We start from the raw sequence: 19341 nt of genomic DNA on the forward strand, positions 1-19341 counted from the left end.
CAAATATTGCTGTAAATGTGGTAAAAGGTGACGTTAAAAAATTCACAATACTTTTTTAAACATTGTTTGAAGCTAAATGTGGCAAAATGTTGATGTTGTTTTCAGCGTGAGACACTTTACAAACGGCACCCCATAGCCGACAGTCTTTGTCTGAATGCTTTAGAACGTACTTTTTTCCACCTGATGGCGGTATGTGTGTAATATGTTCAGATTGGTTGACACCACATGCCAAAAATAACTGGATCTGGGGTTGAAAATGTTATGCCCAGATTGGACGGCGTTAGCATGGATTAAGTTGGTAACATTAGTTTGGGTTAGTTGACAAAATTTTGGCCTGTTTTGTCGAAGCATTGATGTTTTTCTTGTTTTCCAGTATTCATTTTCTTTTCTGGCAAATAGGGATGTCTATGGTTAACTGCTAATTGATTACCCGCCGCATGTTGCACATGTTGCACTACAGGTTGGTTTTGCTACTCTTCAGTTTACAGCACTGTGCACCAACCAGGTCAGGTGGGAGACACACAGCCGGCTAGCTGCGTGAACATGCAGAAACATGATGCCCATCCTCCAGTCTCCACCGGTTAGCTCACATAAGCCTTGGCAGCTCTACACGGCACACCAGCTGGGTCGGGTGGGAGCTAGCTAGCAACGCCAGCCGTTTGGTGATCCTGATTCAACAGCATTGCTGTGGAAACATTGTGCCCACCTCCGCCAGCAACATCATTACAAAACCGCTTTACCAGCTGTAATCACAGTAGAGTGGCACCACTAGCTAGCTTCCACCTGAACCCAGGTGGTGGGCGGCGCAGAGCAGCAACCAGTGGAGATCGGAGGGTCGGCACTATGTTCCCAAATGTTAACGCTGCTGTCTGTCTGTCTGTCAGCACAGCCAACAGAAGATGAAAGGCAAAACATTTATGTCTCCAAAAATTAAAATTTCACAGCCTCTTAATGGGTAGCGATTTGAAATGTGACGCTAAAGCTCACTGACAACGTAACAATGTAAGGTGTTTGTCTAGTGCCCCTGATGCTGCGTGCTGCTGACACCGCCACTTTTGCAAGGCAACAGCAGCGCACCGAGCCTCAGAGAGAAGAGCAGGTGTCAGATCACCGACTGTATGATAATAACGTCCAAAACACGCGATTCACTCTCAGTGGTTTCTGTGACATTGAAAAATACTAAGACACATTAATGTTTAAAAACACAAAACCGGCAAAAATTGAGTTGATATTCTTGTATTTATTATACTATTTATAGCTTGTCGTATACACTTTATCTTGTACTATTTCTGACTTGACTCTGAGTGTTTGTTTGCACAAGAATTCGTGTGTACACAGAATGCGTGAAGGTGTACAAATGGCAAATAAAGTTATCTTCTCTTATGCTAAAGTACACACCTGAAGGGCTCCATCTAGTGGAGAAGTCACGCCATGCTACTGCCCCTTTGTAGCACTGCTATCTCTCACCTTAACACGTTCACAAAAAAGAAGCGCCGGTTTAAAAAAAAAAAAAAAAAAAGCACCCACATTCTTTATCCCACAAAAATGTGTCTGCGTTCTTCAAACGACAGCCTCGTCCTTTATCAGCCAAACTCTGATACTATGACGATCATAATACCATCAGTCAACACTCACTTTCCCTGATGCAAAAACGTGCGTCTCTGATAATCATGCATGTGAGTATGACTCGTAGTAAACCGCATTCAAAACCACTTTGCCACAACAAAAGGCGAAGCAAACGGACGGATCATCTGCTGCTCCCAGTGTAAACAGAGCTGCGCTGGCTAATTCATACGGGATTAGGACAGTTCATCTGATGACATCAGCTGCTTATGTACACTCAGCACACACACACACACACACACACACACACGGGTGTATCATATTTCAAAGTATCCGGCTGTATAATGTTTCCTTAATGTTCAACACTCCGACCTTTGCTTTCCACCTTTCCAACACGTGTAATGTCTCTCTGATAATGACACAACTTTCAAAATAAGCTTCACCAACAACAGTGATAATAATGATTATAATTATACATGATAACAGCTGTAAATAACAGTGAGTGTGTATTGTGACACGGTAAGCCCGTTCAATTAGAGGACATTTAGAAAACATGTTGCTGATGAAGACAACGGCTCCTGTTTCACTAATTTGACCCGGTGTCAAAAACTGTTTCTAATCTTGTTTCTTAATTGTTACTAATGTCATAGAATTAATGTGGTTTATATATAATAACTACACTGCCTCTTTATTTAATTATTCAGGCAGGTACATTTTACATGTTTTTTTATGATTTGAATTTTTTTGGGAAGCTTTTTATGTACTTTTTATTATTTATATATTAATATTCTTTTATACTGTTTTTAGACGAGCCACATTGCACATTACAAACAAACAATTTGTGCTCTTTCAGTAATTTATTTTAGCCTCTGTGCTTAGCTTGTTGCTTGTTGTGTGTTTAACTGTCTCCTGTTTGTGTTTGAATGTCTCTGCCGTATAAAGTAACTTCCTGTATGATAAGATACATATCTATTTTTCAAAGCCAAAAAAATGCAGTAACTAGCTTACGTATTTTGTCAGAACTGAGACCTGATTCTCTCTTTTATACATGTTTTAATATGAAAAAATGTATCATGTCATAGAAATATATAAATTATGTGAGAAAAGCACTTTAAATTCACCCTAGAGAACAAATGAAAGCTAATGTTGAAATATCCACGATTAGTCTAGCTAACGATAAAACTTGAATTACCTTTTAATTTCTCCCTTACTGTTTTCCATAATTGAAAAATATGTATTTTAATTAACTGCCATCCTGGTAATTCTTCTTTTTTTCCCACACACTAATACACTACAATACACTAATCCATGTAGAAAACAAGATGGCAGCCATCTTGTTCAGGGCTTAAGAGGATATGACATCTTGGCATGATGCCTGCCAAACTGAAGACGACTGTTTGAGACCAAAAAAACAGCAAATCCAGTAGTTTATTTGAGAGTCATCGCTGTGTTTCCAGCATCGTTTATGCACCAAACGTGAGTGTTTTGTAGCGACACATCTGCTACATGCTAACGTACAAATGCTATGTATGACATCTTGGCGTGATGCCTGCCAAACTGCAGACGACTGTTTGAGACCAAAAACCATTAAAACCAGTAGATTATTAGAGAGTCATCGCTGTGTTTCCAGCGGCTTTTACGCACCAAAACGTGGGTGTTTTGTAGCAACCAGTCTGTGTTTTCCAGCAGGAGTGGTGCCATGAAAGGCGGCTGTTTATTGCAGAGACATTGCTTCTTTACCTGTAGGCATTGTAGCCCCCAAAACTGAGGTATTGCAAGCTAAAGCATGAACTTTTCCCAACTGTAACCAAGTGGTTTTTGTGCCTAAATTTAACCCCAAGTTAACCACAGCGTTTTTTTAAACATAAAGTTTCAACATATCCGCTACATGCTAACGTACAGATACTATGTATGACATCTTGGTGTGACACCTGCCAAACTGTGGACCAATGTTCTAGAGCAAAAATCTACAAAACCAGTTGTTTGTTCGCAAGTCATCGCTGTGTTTCCAGCACCAAACGTGGGTGTTCTGTAGCGACCAGTCAGGAGTGGCGCCACAAAAAGTGACTGACCAGTATTTTAAGCTAAAACATGATCTTTTCGGAACCATAACTAAGTGGTTTATGAAGTGTTGTCGAAATGTACACATTAGGGGTAGGGGAAAAAATTGATACAGCATAGTATTGCAATATTTTTGTGTAATCACACAGTGCCAAGTATCTATTTTTTCATTATATAAATTATTAATATGACAAATACAAATAAAACTTTAGGTAGGCTACTAGAATATTACATTTACAGTTTATTATATATTAAATTTATACATTTATAGTTGAAAAAGGTAATAAATCGCAAAATTGCAATAATAGCCCTAGAACGTACAAATGTAACATATTCATAATTTGCAGAAATGTACAATGCTAACATTTGTGCTGCTCTTTGCCTTTGAAAACATCAAATAAATGGTAAAGAGCAAGATGATGACAGCTTTTGTCATCTAAAAGACAGTTCTGGCATAATGTTATACATGATGATATAATCCCTCATTTATGCTTGTACTTAATAATAATTTCAAGTTATTTCACAATAGATTAACTTTAAATAAACTGACCAATGAAAAACAACTGTTCCTGTGCACATTACAGATACTCAGGAAATGAGGAAACAGTCAAAAGAACCAACCACGACTGTCTGAAGCCATAAAACCGTCTGCATACAGAAATATATGATAATATTCTCTCTGGTAAAAACTCACTTCACAGATGGAAAATAAGAGCAATAAAATTATGACTTTCGACAGGCAACATTAAAAAAACAAAAGTGCAACATCTGTCCTGGGATGGTTCCCAGACTGAGTGTTTAGAGTTGCAAATATCACAGCTTTAATCAGCTGGATAAAATCAATGCAACGTGGCAAATTAGACATTTATTTATTTATAGTTAAATTATATAAGGAGTGTCATTAAGCCCCAGAGCGTCTAGTAAAAACACAATATGAAATTCAGATGCTGAAGAGGCTAAAAAACACACGACAGCGTCCAGTGTTGGTTCACTGACTTCATGTGACAGACAAAATGGCTGCCGTGAGGCTTTTATTTGCACATGTGTGCAGCGGTGGGTGGAGTAAACAAAACCGGTGCTCTAGTAAAAGTATTGTTAATTCACAATTATATGGACTCAAGTAGAAATAAAAATACTCATAAAAATAACAACATGTGTCAGAATGTGGAATTCTTTAAAGTTGAGATGTCCACTGGTTTAATAAAGTAGGCAGCACGTAATCTGACTGTTGTTCCTCTGAAAGGCAATCAGGAAGTGTGGCCGAGGACGTGCATGCGCCTCCTCTGAAGGAGACGGAGGCGTCTCGTCGCCTCAGGGCCCCATAAGGGGGTAAAAAGGGGAAAGCTTCTCGGGCCCAGCTGTTCAAGGGGGCAACAATCACGCTCATCCTAAACATAAATAACCACATTTTATTTTGAATCAAAATATTCATATTATTTATAAAACCACCGGCAACCTCCGGAGCTGAAAAATGAAGCCAACTCTGAAGTGCCAAAACCTGCAGTTCCTCTAATGTCCACTAGAGGCTGGCTCCAAGAGTGAGTCGGCCCCAAAAGAGCTCCATGTTAAAACAGACAAACAAACAAAAACAGTTTTGGTAAAGTTATGCAAAAAAACAAAATTCCCATTCACATTTTAAGTCTATGGGAAAAAATCTTTTTTTGGGGCCAATGACATCACAGACCAGGAAGTTGTAATTAAACAGTTTGAGCTCTATGTGAAATTGGTTCCAAAGCCCGGTGCTGTCTCTGTGGGCTTTGGGTTTATTTATTAGGACTTGTTTTAGGGGCCCAGATATTTGTGAGCAGGCCTGGATCTGCTGCCATGATCTTAAACTGTAGTTTATTTAAGGGAGGGTCGTGGAAGGGGCGGGGCTAAATACAGCTTTATGTATCAGTAAAAGTAGTGAGATGTTCAAATATTTCTTGTTACATAAATCATGATTTTTTTGGTGACGTTAAAGCAAGACGCATTTGGTAAATTATTATTAGTTTTGGAATTTTTAAACGTTTAAGTTTTTAAGTTTTAGCTATTCAGCGACGAGGAGGGGAAACGCGTTGGGAAAACAACAAAAATGAAGGCGGCAAAAGTTCAAGTAGGGTGGACGAATCCAACAACCACCGACTTTCATCCAGGAGGTTGGTGTTCACTTCCTGTAAGATTGTAAAGCCAAACCTTGTTCTTTTTTCCTAAACCCAACCACGTGTGTTTGTTGAAGGAAGAAAGCAACAATTTGCGGTGTTTTATTTTGAAAGAGACTGTATGCAAACTGTACATTTCCTGTGAAAACAGAAGTGTATTTTGAAAACAGACGGAAGTCCATGACCAAACGTGGACATGTGACGAGGTCGCAGTGAGGATGGGTTGCACATTACTGTGTCTTGCATGTTAAGGGGCTAAAATTAGTGAGTTCATTCGAGTGTCTCGTGCCCATCAATGCCGATTGGAGTGAAAAGCGGTAAATACCCGTAACTACAGCAGAGTCATTTGACCTCGATTAAAACCCTTCCTGTTGCATTAAAAAGCCAGATGTTAGCAGGTGTTGGTGGGTGTTTGGTGCAGTGGGAAAGGGGCAACAGAAACAGACAACCATTCACGCTCACACCTACGGCCAGCCATGACCAGTGGGTTCGAACCCTGAACCCTCCTGCTGTGAGGCGACAGTGCGATTCCTCTGCAGCGCCGTGACGCCCACAGTGCAGCTTTGTCACCTCGGGCCTGGAAAATCTGGTAATTTTTCCAAATTGTTAAATTTTCCATGAGCATGGGAACCTGACATGTTGCAGCATGTTTATGAGTTCTGAAAGATTGATGTGAGACATTAACGGAGATTCATGAAGTCAAAGCCTTCTAAGACTTTTTAAGGATCGGCTGGAACCGTGATCGCAACTGTACTCGAGGCAGAGTAATAAGTGTTCTACAAAAAGCACTGAGAGGGAGAGATGACCAGCGGCAACTCATCGCTTTACCCTCAGCTGCAGACATGTGAAGGAGGATTCACAGTTACACACACACACACACACACACACACAAACACACACGCTGCCCGTGCTTCAGAATCAGTGACTGACCTTTTTGTTTCACCTTGCTTTGTTGTTAAGTTTTGTGTCCTGACAACAATCGATGACTAAACATCACATGACCTTTATCAGATTTCATGCCAGTGTGTAATTACAGCCAGAGGAGCGTACGGTGACACCGGCCAACAAGAATGTACCGCTGCCTGTTCGGGTTTCTGTATCCGAGTTATTTCACTGTGAACCACCGAACACGTGGAATTCCACAGAACCAATCAGTGATGGAGTCACACTCTCGATTTTTTTTGCAGGCTATTTTCCATTAAACATAACGACATATATGTTGTATTAATATGAACCTTTGCTGTGGACATGCCCTCCAGCGATAGCTCGGGGCGACACCCTCACAGTGTGTCATGTATCGTTTGGAAATTGAGGTGAGCTGATGCAGGTACGCCCTCAATTAGAGAAATTAGCCAACATTTTGTTCATATTAGAAATGTTTCCGACTCCTGTCATCAAACATAATTATGGTTTCACCCTCAGCAATATAATGTCTGTAAGAAATTACTCATGTGAGAATTAAACCGAGGAACATACAGAAGTGTTTTTTAATTCCCAGGCATCAGTTTGAAATAAAAAAATCTAATATAAGTTGTGTGTTGTCGGCCACGGTACCTGTGTCTGCGTCAGGCCCAGTTTGGCCGCCAGGTCGGCCCTCTCGGGCAGGGCGAGGTACTGGGTCTGCTGGAAGCGCTGGTTGAGGGCCTGGAGCTGCAGGCTGGAGTAAATGGTCCGAGGCTTCCTGATCTTCTTCCCCTTCCCGTTCAGCCTCACCTCCCCGTTCTCGATCACCGCCGTCGGCTTCTCGTGTTCTGGACGAACATAAATATCAACATGAGGATTTCAGTGGGGACAGACGTCTGGTCTGAACGTTACAGACAGAAGATCGGTTAGAGTGCTTCAACTTCTGCTCATGAACTGTTGAGGAAGACACAAACTCAAACCTCCACAGTCCTGCTTTATAATTTACATTCTCACTTGTGGTCACGTTGCTGATTAATAACACACAAGTCTGAAAACTGGAACAGAAAATGGGGAGAAACTCTTAGTTGCAGCTCCCGTTACTGACGAGTAACGAGTGAGCGCAGCCTGGCCGACCGGAGGAGGAAAGTGGGGGACAGATAATATATTAACCCTTTAAAACCTGGATCGACATCACTGTTACTGTGCTGTGTACAGGCGTCTTTCACACGCATTTAAACTTTTGAACCTTTGAAGCAAATTGGTTTGATCTCCTCCAAAAACATAAAGAAAAAGGTAATACGCAACGTGGTAAGAAATGTCCTGCAAACTGCAAGAAAACAGAAGATTTAGAATCAAAGATAAGTTTAGGAAAAATGTCCAGAAGACTTAATTTTCAGGTACTTTCCTGTACTTTTTACTTTTTCTTTTCTGTATTGCCAATTTTCGGGTAATTTTCTTGTACTTTTCCCTGTTTTTGCTAACCTTTAGATAATTTTCTGTACTTTTTAATTTTCTTTTTTTTATTGCCAATTTTCGGGTAATTTTCTTTTACTTTTTTTTGCTAATATTGAAATATAAATTATCAATATTACAAATACAAATTACAATCTGCTGCAATAAAAATGAAAACTTTATCTCATGAGACAAAACAGATGTTACAAAAGTTTTCTCTTGGGGTAATAACTCACAGTTGGAAAAAGACAATTCTTATACTTAGCATGTCGTAACATGTTTTAAATCACAAATATATTGTATCGTGACTTGTGTATCGCGATAATATCATATCGTAGAGCCTCTGGAGATTCAAACTTCTATTTTTATACAATATACACGCGGCTTCTGTTCAACGTATTCTCATAGAATGGTTTGTATGATATCCCACTAATGACGTTACGTCCTCAATGTATAGTTACGTAATGAACGTAAGTTACTGAGGTTGGGTTTAGGAAAAGAAACATGGTGAGGGCAAACTTTAAAATGACTCAAAGCTCAGACAGTACCGAACACGCAGCTCCAGGGTTAAGTCCATGTTTTGCGTCCCGCCCACCACCCCAACCTGCCTCCTTACAGACGGCCTCTTTGTTTGCTCCCGTCAGCACATTGGTCACGTGATCGCAGCCTTTTAAAATATGTGTGATATGTATGAATTTAGACGCGTCACTTGTCGTAGAAAAACATACAAACAGTTTGTAAGAACAGGCGGCTGTATTGGCGCGTGGACAGGAACATGTTCAGCATTATTTTACAGGAAGTTTTTAAAAAAAAAAAAAAATGTCTTTTGGCTGTGAGGACAGAACACACACAGGCTCAACAGCGAAGCAGTTTAACTGTGCATCCAAAATTTAAACACAGCATAATTCAGGGCTCCCACACATTTTCACAACTTCTCCGTGACGGCCGGTTTAAGTCCTGGAAAATGAGAAGCGTACAAGTTTTCCATTTGGATCAAACATCAAATAAGTTTAGAGTTAATTTGCCGTACTTGACATCACACGTCCTTCGATGCGACTAGTGCACATCGCAACGTTGACTCTGGAACCAATACATCATGCTAACCCCTAAGCCAGGGGTGTCCAAACTTTTTGGAATGGGGGCCAGATAAAACAACGTGAAAACACCTGGGGGCAAATGATTCTCGCATCAAAAGGTTGTTTTTTTGTTATGTTTTTTAAAGTGAGACAAATGCAACCATTTTTATCTTTTAATGAGCTATAACTACGTGATGCCTGTCTACAATGTAGTGTATGATAGTCCTATCACTGTGAGGTGAAGGGTAAAAATGCAAAGTAATCTTGCTTGATTAACCATTATTGTGTAAAGGGCTACATATGGTATATTTTGAAAGTCAAGCTGAGGGCCGATTAAAATTGGTCTGCGGGCCACAATTGGCCCCCGGGCCAGACTTTGGACAATGCCTGCCCTAAGCTGACACATATCAGAGCTACGTTATGTCAACGGCTAAACTACAAAAAACAAATTTGCTGATATGTTACATTACATTGAGGGTTATACGCAGAAAATTACTGTAACAATTAATTTCATCACAAACAACAAAATTCCCAAAACTTTCAATCATTTTTACTAATTCCAGGACTCTTCCAGGCCTGGAAAATGAGACTTTTCCAAGTTCTCCATGACCGTGGGATCGTTTTTAATAAGTGAAAATATCAAGCTTTTTGATTTGTAATAAAATGTGACATAAAATAATTCAGTGAGGACAAATGTTGTTGGATTCACTGAGACTTCACTGAGCGCAGACGTCTCTGAGCTCCAGGAACAAAACACCGTAAACACAGTCTGATTCAGTTTTATGAAACTCTGGTGTGTGACGACTTGAACAGAACAGACGCAGGTAGAAAGACAAATCCTCTCTGCAGCTCAGCCGAGAGGGCTTTTCCTCATTTTTCCAGAAAGCTCTGCGGCCGTGTGTTCGCCCACGCTGATCTTTGTTATGACATGAGCTGTTAGCCTGCAGTGGCAGGAGAGAACAGCTGTGGACGAGCCGAGGCCCCACAAGACGCCGTGGCTCTGTAACTGAGCTCGTGAGGCAGCAGAGACGGCAGCGCCGTGCTGACGAGTGCCGAGAGGGAAACAAAGAGCTCTGCGACGTGGCCACTGTGGAGAAGTAAACTTGAAACCAGCACAGCGAGGTGTGAAGCTGTGACTTCTGTTGACACTGGTGTTGCTTTATTCTTTGCTACGTAATATTTGTGGTTATTTTGCTGCTGGATTAGTTTATTCAGTTGATTTGCAGACCTGTAGCTGCTTCTGTGTTGAAGGTTTTGGGCTGTTTGGGCACACCAGGTGAATTGTGGGTAGGCAGGTAGAGGAGGGGGCAGGCAGCAGTGAAGGGAAAGAGAGGCTGCAGACGCCATCGTTCTTTGTTCGCCTGCTCACTGACTTGGTAAAATAAACCGTGTGAGACGTCACACTCGCCCCAACAAAGGTCTTAATTTCCTGCCGTACGATCGGCTCCTCAGCAGCTGTTTGAGTTTCACTTTTTCGGAGCCTGTTAGTTTGATTTTTAAACTCAGTGCTCACACAGTCTAAAGACGTCTGAACGTCTACGAACACACGAATAGAACGAGCTCCGAAACATGTTCAATCACACTCGTAACTGCTTTGTGTGAGTATGTTTAATGTGTGTTTGAACTGTACGTGTCATTTCAGCACTCTTGATACAGCGATTCACATCTCGAGGAGACTTCCTGTTTAAATAATAATGTTTTGTTCTGAGGACAGTGAGCTTCACTTTACTGTCATGGTGCCACAAACTGCAGCTGTGAGCGTCAGAATATTAACAAAGACTGAATAATTCCTCTTTAAATATATGTGTTATTTCTTTTTGTCTGACTTTATTCAGACCCAGGACATCGTCACAAACTGGACCTCGACTTCTGATAAAACAGAAACACACGAGGCCTGTTGGAGGAAATCTTGGTGTCATGTTTTATAGTAATTTATATTTTGAGCGACACATCAGTACATCTGTCCGGTTGTGTTTTAATCACCTCAGAAATAAGATTTATTTAAACTTTCACAGCTGCAGAAACTGTCAGACAAGCTTTTATCTCTTCCTGCCTCGATGACTGCGACGGCCTCTTTTCTCATCTTCATCATAAACGTTTAAAACGACTTCAGATTGAACCGAACAGGAAGTCCGATCACATCACAGCAGTCTGACTCCAGATTACACTTCAGACCTTTTAATCCCTCATGAACCTCCGGGTAGTCTGAGCTCCTCGGGTGGACGTCTTTGAAGACTAAAGGGGACGGAGCTTTGGAAATGAGGGCCCCGAGGCTCTGGAGCGACCTTCCCGAGGAAACATGGCTGTCGTTTAAATCTCTCGTAAAAATGTACTTCTGTCCGAAAGTAAATCCTGATTTCATCATTGATTTTAATTCTTGTTTATTATCTTGATTTTAGTTTTGGCCGTCTTTATTTTATCTTTAACTCAGGTGACAGTTAAGTTTGTTCCATTCTCCTTTAAACTTAAAACTTTAAACAATAATATATGATTATTATTATTATGGAAATGTTTCATGTCTTATTCTAAACCTACAAAGACAAACAGATGAAACTCAGTGATGTCACCAGTTTGGGGTCAGAGATGTTTGACTCCCAGTTTGACCTCATATAAACAAACTGTTATTAAATTCCAATAAGAGAAATTAAAGTTATTTGGGAAGTGGGAGCGGTGATGCCGTGCGTTCTGTCAACACCAATAACTGCATCTGCACGAACATGTGTTTCAGCAGGAGTTATAGCTGATGAAATATTGCAGCATTTTCAATTTAAAATTATGTTTGTAAATAATTTTTATAAGATGAGGAAGTTCAGTGCTGATGAAGCAACGTGAGGTTTTTGAGTCTTTTATTTCTAATAATAACTTTATTTATAAATGATGCAGAGACGAGCTGAGAGCACCGGCACAAATTTTAAATAAAGTTTGATTTAAACAGAATCCAATGGAATTTGCACAAAGCTGAGTTTGGATAAAATCAGTTCACATGTAAATAGACTGAATTACAGTTTAATTTCTTACATTTTTTGCCCTGTTTTTATTTATAAATAGTGAAACTATATTTATTACAATCTTGAGTTTTTCTACAATAATATTTAAGTGATTATTATTAAAGATTTGAACATTTTTATCGCTGTCTTCATCATTTTTCTTGGGCTTCCTGATGACTTTCTTCTATTTTTAATTAACAAAATGAGATTACAGTTTAATTTCTTACATTTTTTTCTCTGCTTTTATTTATAAATAGTGAAACTATATTTATTACAATCTTGAATTTCTCTACAATAATATTTAAGCGATTATTACTTGAGATTTGAACATTTTTATCGCCGTCTTCATCATTTTTCTTGGGCCTCCTGACGACTTTCTTTTATTTTAAATTAACAAAATGAGAAGTCAGACTTGTGCTGACACAGAGTTCCCACACATCCTTCACTGAATTAATTATTCTAAAAATAAAGCTGTAATTTGGTGTTAAAATGTCTTAAATCAATCTTTTAAAAGTCTTTACAGTCTCTCGTGATTTAAGGCTTTGTATAATATTTATTGTCTTATAATTTGGTTCATTTATTTTGGGGTATGTGAAATATTTGCCTTCATGTTTGTGTCCAAGTCATGTGACATGACGCCGTCCACTATCCGTCCTGTGTGGTTAATAAATATTCAGACAAAAATCTCCCAAATTAATTTATGTTGTTTTATTTGCTTTCATTTTGTTGACTGTAAAACTAGTTTTAAATTTAATTCTGAGTGCCGTTAAAAAGTCTTAACTCTGACATGCAGCAGACTTTCCTCAATGATGTCTCTAAGAATGTATTTTAAGAGACATTAAATTATGATGTAATGATTTATGTTTTGTTTTATCATCACACACACATCTACATATTTTTTGTATTTTAATTTTATCACTATTTTTTTTGTTCTTGTGTGTCTTGTAGGATTTGTCCTGTCTTAGTTTTGAATTGTTCTTATTTTACTTACTCAGTTCTTTATTTGTGTCACTGTTGGATCGACCAAATATTTCTGTTTTCCATCTTATTAATTTAAAAAATGTCAATAAACAGATTGTGGAAAACACCAACAAAAAAAAATCCTACTTACCCTTTTAGAAAATTAGATACTGTGCATGTGAAGAAAGTTTTGGCGGAGGAAACTAAATGATTTGGCCTGCAGTCACACTTTATTTAATTGAATGTGTTAACAAGGACCTGAATTATTATTATTATTATCATCAGTGGTTAATGTTGGTTCATGTTCAGACTCTACATGTGTTAATAATACTGTCACATACATGACGATTGAAGCGTCCACTTCAGGCTGCAGGAAAGAGCAGATTGTTTTCTCCACTTTATTTATTTATTTATTGTCTTTTTAATGTTCTTTTATTGGCTCCTGTAAATCTCTTTAAATTGTGTCTGTATAAATAAACCTGTCGACAGCGAAGGATCTTTTTCATCGAGCTGAAACAACTTCATCTACAGTTCTTTATTCAGATTTAAGACACAGATCATGTTTTTATTTATGATTAGATATTTGTCAGTGTTTCATCTGAGGTTTGAACTTGTCTTAATGTTTTAAATGTAGCTTTCTTTAATGGTTTTATTTGGTTTGTGCAGCCTGAGAGGAACCAAACATTATTTCATTGAACATTTACAATAAAGTGTTTTATGTCTTTTTGAAATGTGTGGTTTATATACATTTAATATTTTTCTGTGTTTGAACTGAAGCATGTTTTAAGACACCAGATGTTACAGCTGCTGTCAACATGTAGATGTTTTTTTTAAAGGTTGAATTTCAAGGTTTTTATTATTTCTTAAAGTATTGTTATGCATTTTTAATCAGAACTGATCTGTTACGTCTCAAATTTCTTGTGATAATTTATTTCCTGTAATCTCATCAGGCTGAACGTGGAGTCCAGTTTATTATTATTATTATTATTATTTTTATTATGATGATGATGATGATAGATGCAGGCCTGTGGGCTCAGGCAGCAGACACAGGCCGGATGTTACTCGGCAGATGACGGCTGAGGCTTTGGGTTTGGAGAGGGCGCAGCTCCCGGGCCGCTGCGGGACACCACAGGCCCGGTGTCGGCTGCTTCTTGTGGAGAGTCCCACAGTCTGAGCGGGCCTTAAACTCATCTCCAGTCCAACCCCAAAGTACACTGAACATGACGCTGCGGCGGACCTGTGTGTGGATCCAATTATTGCGCTGCGCTGCGGTTCATTTTCATGTTTCTTTGGAATATAGACTTCAAGTGTTTGAACCAAACATCTGTGAGAGATGAGGGTTCAACTCCAGCTGGATTATTCTGTGCGTAATGTTGCGTTTAATGTCCTCTGTGCGCATCAGTTTAACTTTTGTCTTTAGTTAAGACGACACATTAAATTATTGATGGGAAATATAGATTTTTTTTTAGCACCAATAAAAATGAAATAAGGGAATGGAACAATGTGATTGGCTGAGCTCTTTCTTTGTTTGAGATCTTTCAACATCAGCAGCACCTGAAAATGCGCCACGCGCGTCATGCTCCATAATATTTAGCACAACATGAATATTTCTGTGTGAACCGACCTGCATCCTCCAGTCTGGTGTGTCCGAGCGCGCCGCCGTGACCCCCGTGCTGATAAGGCAGGTAGGCCCCGGGGTGGTGCGCGCTCACGGGGCTGTGATAGGGCGGGTATCCCAGCGGGCGTCCGTACGACGATGCACCGGAGGAGAAGGGCCCGTCGTGCTGCGAGGGGCCCACAGCGTGCAGCCCGTGGACCGGGTAATGGTTGTGGGACAGGCCCGGGGAGGGCTGCTGGTGCCCGGGGTACCCGTGGCCGCCGAACTCCAGGAAGGCGGATTTGGAGGGATCGGGCGGGACTAAAGTGTCCGATATAGAGCTCATAGTCATCATTGGGGTGAGGGGCAGTGATGAGGAGGGAAATCAGAGGGGTCAATATGACCTCCGGAGGGGGGCCATCATGAAGGAAGCCACCATCAATGTCACAAGAGTCTGCAGACTTTCAGAGGAGAGTTTCCAGGAACAATCAGCAGCCTCTTAAAATGTCATCTACCTTTTGTTCTGACTCCCGCTGCAGGAAAACAAGACTTCACAGCGGCTCTATGTGGGTTTCCCCTCCGCTACATCCCAGCTCAGCGCTCCGCGGACCTCACGCTCAGTCACAAACACCATTGAGACGGAAAGGACGCGCGGCGGCGCTCACAAAAACAAACCCCCGAAACTCTCCGAAAAAAGCCGAAAATCTGATTTAAAATCCTCCACACCGAGTACTCTCCTTCTCCTCTCCGTCCTGGACCCGCAGCCCGGTGCTCGGTTCCCTCCCGTGTAGTGAGGAGGCGTTGAGAGGAGCGCAGTGTGTTCCTCCTCTTCAGAGCGCACTGTGCGTCTGCACGCAGCACTCTCTGCCTCCACTTGGCACACACCGCGCGCTCATTGGCTGCCGCGCTCCGCCCGTGTCACACTAATCACAAAGAGCGCGAGCGGCGGAGCGGAGGCTGCTCTCGGTGTTTGGCCTTAATGCGCACGTGAAGTGAAAGAGCCGGTTTAACCATTAAAATATCATTAATGTGGAGTGTTTATGAGCCCAATAATTCAGGGCCGCAGTTTGTCCACAGTTAACTGGATGAATTAGAGCAAAATAAAAAGAAATAAATAAAAACAGCAGGAGAATAAAATGAAGGCTGATAACTGCTGAAATATTTGTTTTGTTGTGATAAAAAACAATAATTAGCAGTTATTTCATGTGACCTATGAGAACATACATGATGTGGCCTTCGCGTCTTTACACAATAAAAACAGGTCTTTTTACGCACTTTGGGTTCAAATATCTGACTCGTTTATGCCTAAAATATAATTAAAGATATTTTCTGACGTCATGTGTGATAAACAGACAGCAGGCTGCTGTAATATGTATTTAAAAATAACTGTTCACCAACTTCTTCATTTTTAAAAACAGGACAGTGTCAGGCTGGCTCACGAGACACAGCGCGTTTCCAAAATAAAATTCTTCCTGCTCGCCAAAAGCAAAATCAGGCGGATCAGACCAAATGATCTCCATAAGCTGCTGCTGAAAGGCCGCAGACCTTATTATCCGAATTATTTTTATTAAACACACATTTACACACGAGACCCAAAAACCACGAGACTAGACATCTGAAAAAAAAAGACGTCTTATTGTTTAGTTTTTCTATTTTTGGGGCTCAAAATGAGGCGACGAGACAAAACCTGACCGAGATGTGATTTTACGCACACACACACACACACACACTGAGGCCACCGCCTGTGGTCCCACACAGGGACACTTACAACAAACATCAAACAACCTGTTTCTCTGCAGAAACTTGTGATTTGGGCAGCAGAGGCTCGGACTGTAATTTCACTCAGCTTTCAAATTAAACCTCACACACACACACACACACACACACACACACACACACACACACACACACACACACACACACACACACACACACACACACACACACTGAGGGGTAAAGTCACCTCAGTGGGACTATTAGATCCGGATAAATCAGTTGCACAAGAAAAAATAGTTAATTCCAGTATTCCACACTGAACCACAGTCCATCCCTGACACAAAATTTTAACATAAAGTCGACACAAATGTCCCAGGTGGTCAAAACGACATGAAAACTTTAAGTTCAGTTGACACAAAACTCCTCCCCTGTGAGCCTGACATATTTTTTTTAATGTTAAATCAACAATTTTTGAGTTAATTTGAATAAAAACTATGGAGACGTTTTTGCCTAATTAGTTTAACACCAATTAAAATCACTATCATTGTGCACTTAACATATTTTTTAAGTTCAATAACATTTAAAATAGTCTTAAAATGTGTACTCAGTGTTTTAATGCTCCTAAGGCGACATAGAATCAAAAGCTCAAACAACAAAAAAGTGGCACATCATTAGGGGAGACCGGGGTCGGTTGGCACACAGCTACTTCCTCGTCCTTTGAAGGTCACAGAAACAGAAATGTAACATAAAAAGTTTGCTCTCTGAAGCTGAACTCATCTGCTGTGTTAAAACATCTGAAAGTCACCAATGAAAGTAAGAAAAAACTCTGTGAACGTGTTATAAAACTGTTCGTCAGAGATATTATAAATGTGTTAGTTTTAGTCAACACACGAAGGAATCGGCTACGTTTTGATGTACGATTTAAACGGGGTTTCCACACAAATTCATGGACAAAACTTTTCCATGACTTCAAAGACCCATAATAAAATTTCCAAGACTAGAATTAAACACCCAACAAAAAAGTTAAACTGACATAAACTTCCTGTCAGACAAGGGTCATGTGACATATTTATTTTGTGTGTAGCGTACCAGGCGTCTCCGGAGCCACGTGTGGCTCTTTATCTCCTTGATAGCGGCTCACTGTGGGTTTGTCAGAAAAATAAATAACTGTTTTAACATTTACATTTAACAATTTTTAACATTTTAATTTTCATACATCATTGTTCCAGGCCAGCGGTCGGCAACCTTTATAGCAAAAGAGTCATTTTTGGCCAAAGAAAGGAAAAAAAAAAAAATCTGTATGGGCCCTTAAAGCATATCTGAGCCTTATAACGAAGGGATCTAAATGAACATTAATTAATGTCATTAACTTTGCAATGTTAGTGGTGAACCCAAACAAATCTGTCTGTACACGATTCAATTCTGTGTTTTCCTTTTTTGGATTTGGAATCAATAGTTTGCCTCATGAGGGAGACTCAAGACAAGTCACCGCCATCAAGGTTTGGTAAAATGTAGAGGAAATGGCGCCAGTTCGCAGACGTGTGACGCTCATTTTAGTTGACGAAATATTTCAATCGGTGTATAAGCTACATATTTTTATGATTGGAGAAATGACTTTAGGCTGAGAACAACGATGTATGAAAATCAAAATGTTAAAGAATAACTTCATTTCCTTTTGTTTGTTTTTTCCCCCGACAAACCCAAAATAAATGTGTCACATGACCCTTGTCTGAGGAATCTCGTGTCTTTGGGTTAGCTCATGCATGTAGTGTACTTTGTTTATAGCCTCACGTTAGCTCTCTTTAGCTTTTGGCTGTTGTCACATTCTGTTTGTATGTTTCTCTACGAAAAGTAGTGCACTAAACTTCGTAAACACACCACGCACTCATGAACCAGTTATTTCTGCATAACCCACGTATTTTGGAAGGCTGCAGTCACATGACCAATGCGCCAAAAGAAGCGGTACTGTGCGGTGCAGGTAGGAGGCAGGTTGGTGATGAGGATGGGCCACAAAACACAGGACTTTTCCCGGGACAGGTGTTTGACACCGTGTGAACTTTGAGTCATTTTAAGACACGTCCTCACCATGCTTCTTTTCCAAAACGTTGCTTACGGAACTTTCGTAAGGACGTAACATCATTCGTGCGGTGCTGATTTGAAGGATATGATACAAACTGTTGTATGAGGATACGTTATAGCTTTTTACTTTGCATTTATCATCAGTACATTTTGTTTACCACTGAGCTAATTTTCTGTAATAAATCAAAATCCCGTTGCGTTTTTGACAAAGGAACCAGGGTGATGCTAACTTCCATGTTGGCCTACAGAAAAACATCACCCTGCAGGTCTATACACGTTACATCATCCCAACTTCAACAGTATCAGTGTTCAAAATGTAGACCTGAAATCAGTGTTCTGGCTGTAACGTCTGCACACCTCTTCACATGGCTATGGAATTTTACATGCAAAGTCAGGAAGGAAGTGATCATACAATAAATATGACAGGTGTCAGAACCTGCTCTCCCCTACTTGTATGTTACTAAGGTTTTTATTGCAGGACGTTTACTTGGAAGGATTTTATTCTACCAGCTGGAGGTGGAAGGTAGATGTCTGCAGACTGGCCCAGAGACCTGTGGATCCATATTTAGTCACAGATCTGGACTCTTTGAAGCCACTGCTGTCACTCTGACCTGTAACACACACACACACACACACACACACACACACACACACAAATAAAAAGATGAGATTTTGTTTTCTAAAATGAAGATTCTTCTCTCTTAGACTCACAAGTCAGTCTTTAGACGCTTTGCTTAACTAAAGACTGATGTCTTTCTCCCTGATTTTGTGTTTAGATGGGCGGATACAATTTCAGAGTTTAAAAA

At 40.2% G+C, this 19341-nt stretch overlaps 2 protein-coding genes across 2 annotated transcripts in view; one reads left to right on the forward strand and one right to left on the reverse strand.

Annotated features, from left to right (window-relative positions):
• Positions 1-15580, reverse strand: part of LOC126405577 (homeobox protein Dlx4a-like) — a 29130-nt gene extending 13550 nt beyond the window's left edge. Inside the window, exons 1-2 of the mRNA XM_050069385.1 lie at positions 14768-15580; positions 7320-7516 (exon numbers count right to left, since the gene is read on the reverse strand). Of these exons, the coding sequence (XP_049925342.1) occupies positions 7320-7516; positions 14768-15095 (525 nt within the window). The 5' untranslated portion in view covers positions 15096-15580. The remainder of the gene's footprint in view (positions 1-7319; positions 7517-14767) is intronic.
• Positions 1-19341, forward strand: part of LOC126405581 (dual specificity protein phosphatase 3-like) — a 608181-nt gene that overhangs the window by 349829 nt on the left and 239011 nt on the right. The gene's annotated exons all lie outside the window — the stretch shown is intronic.

Source organism: Epinephelus moara, chromosome 18 (assembly GCF_006386435.1).
Source record: "Epinephelus moara isolate mb chromosome 18, YSFRI_EMoa_1.0, whole genome shotgun sequence".
NCBI classification, from domain to species: Eukaryota; Metazoa; Chordata; class Actinopteri; order Perciformes; family Serranidae; genus Epinephelus; species Epinephelus moara.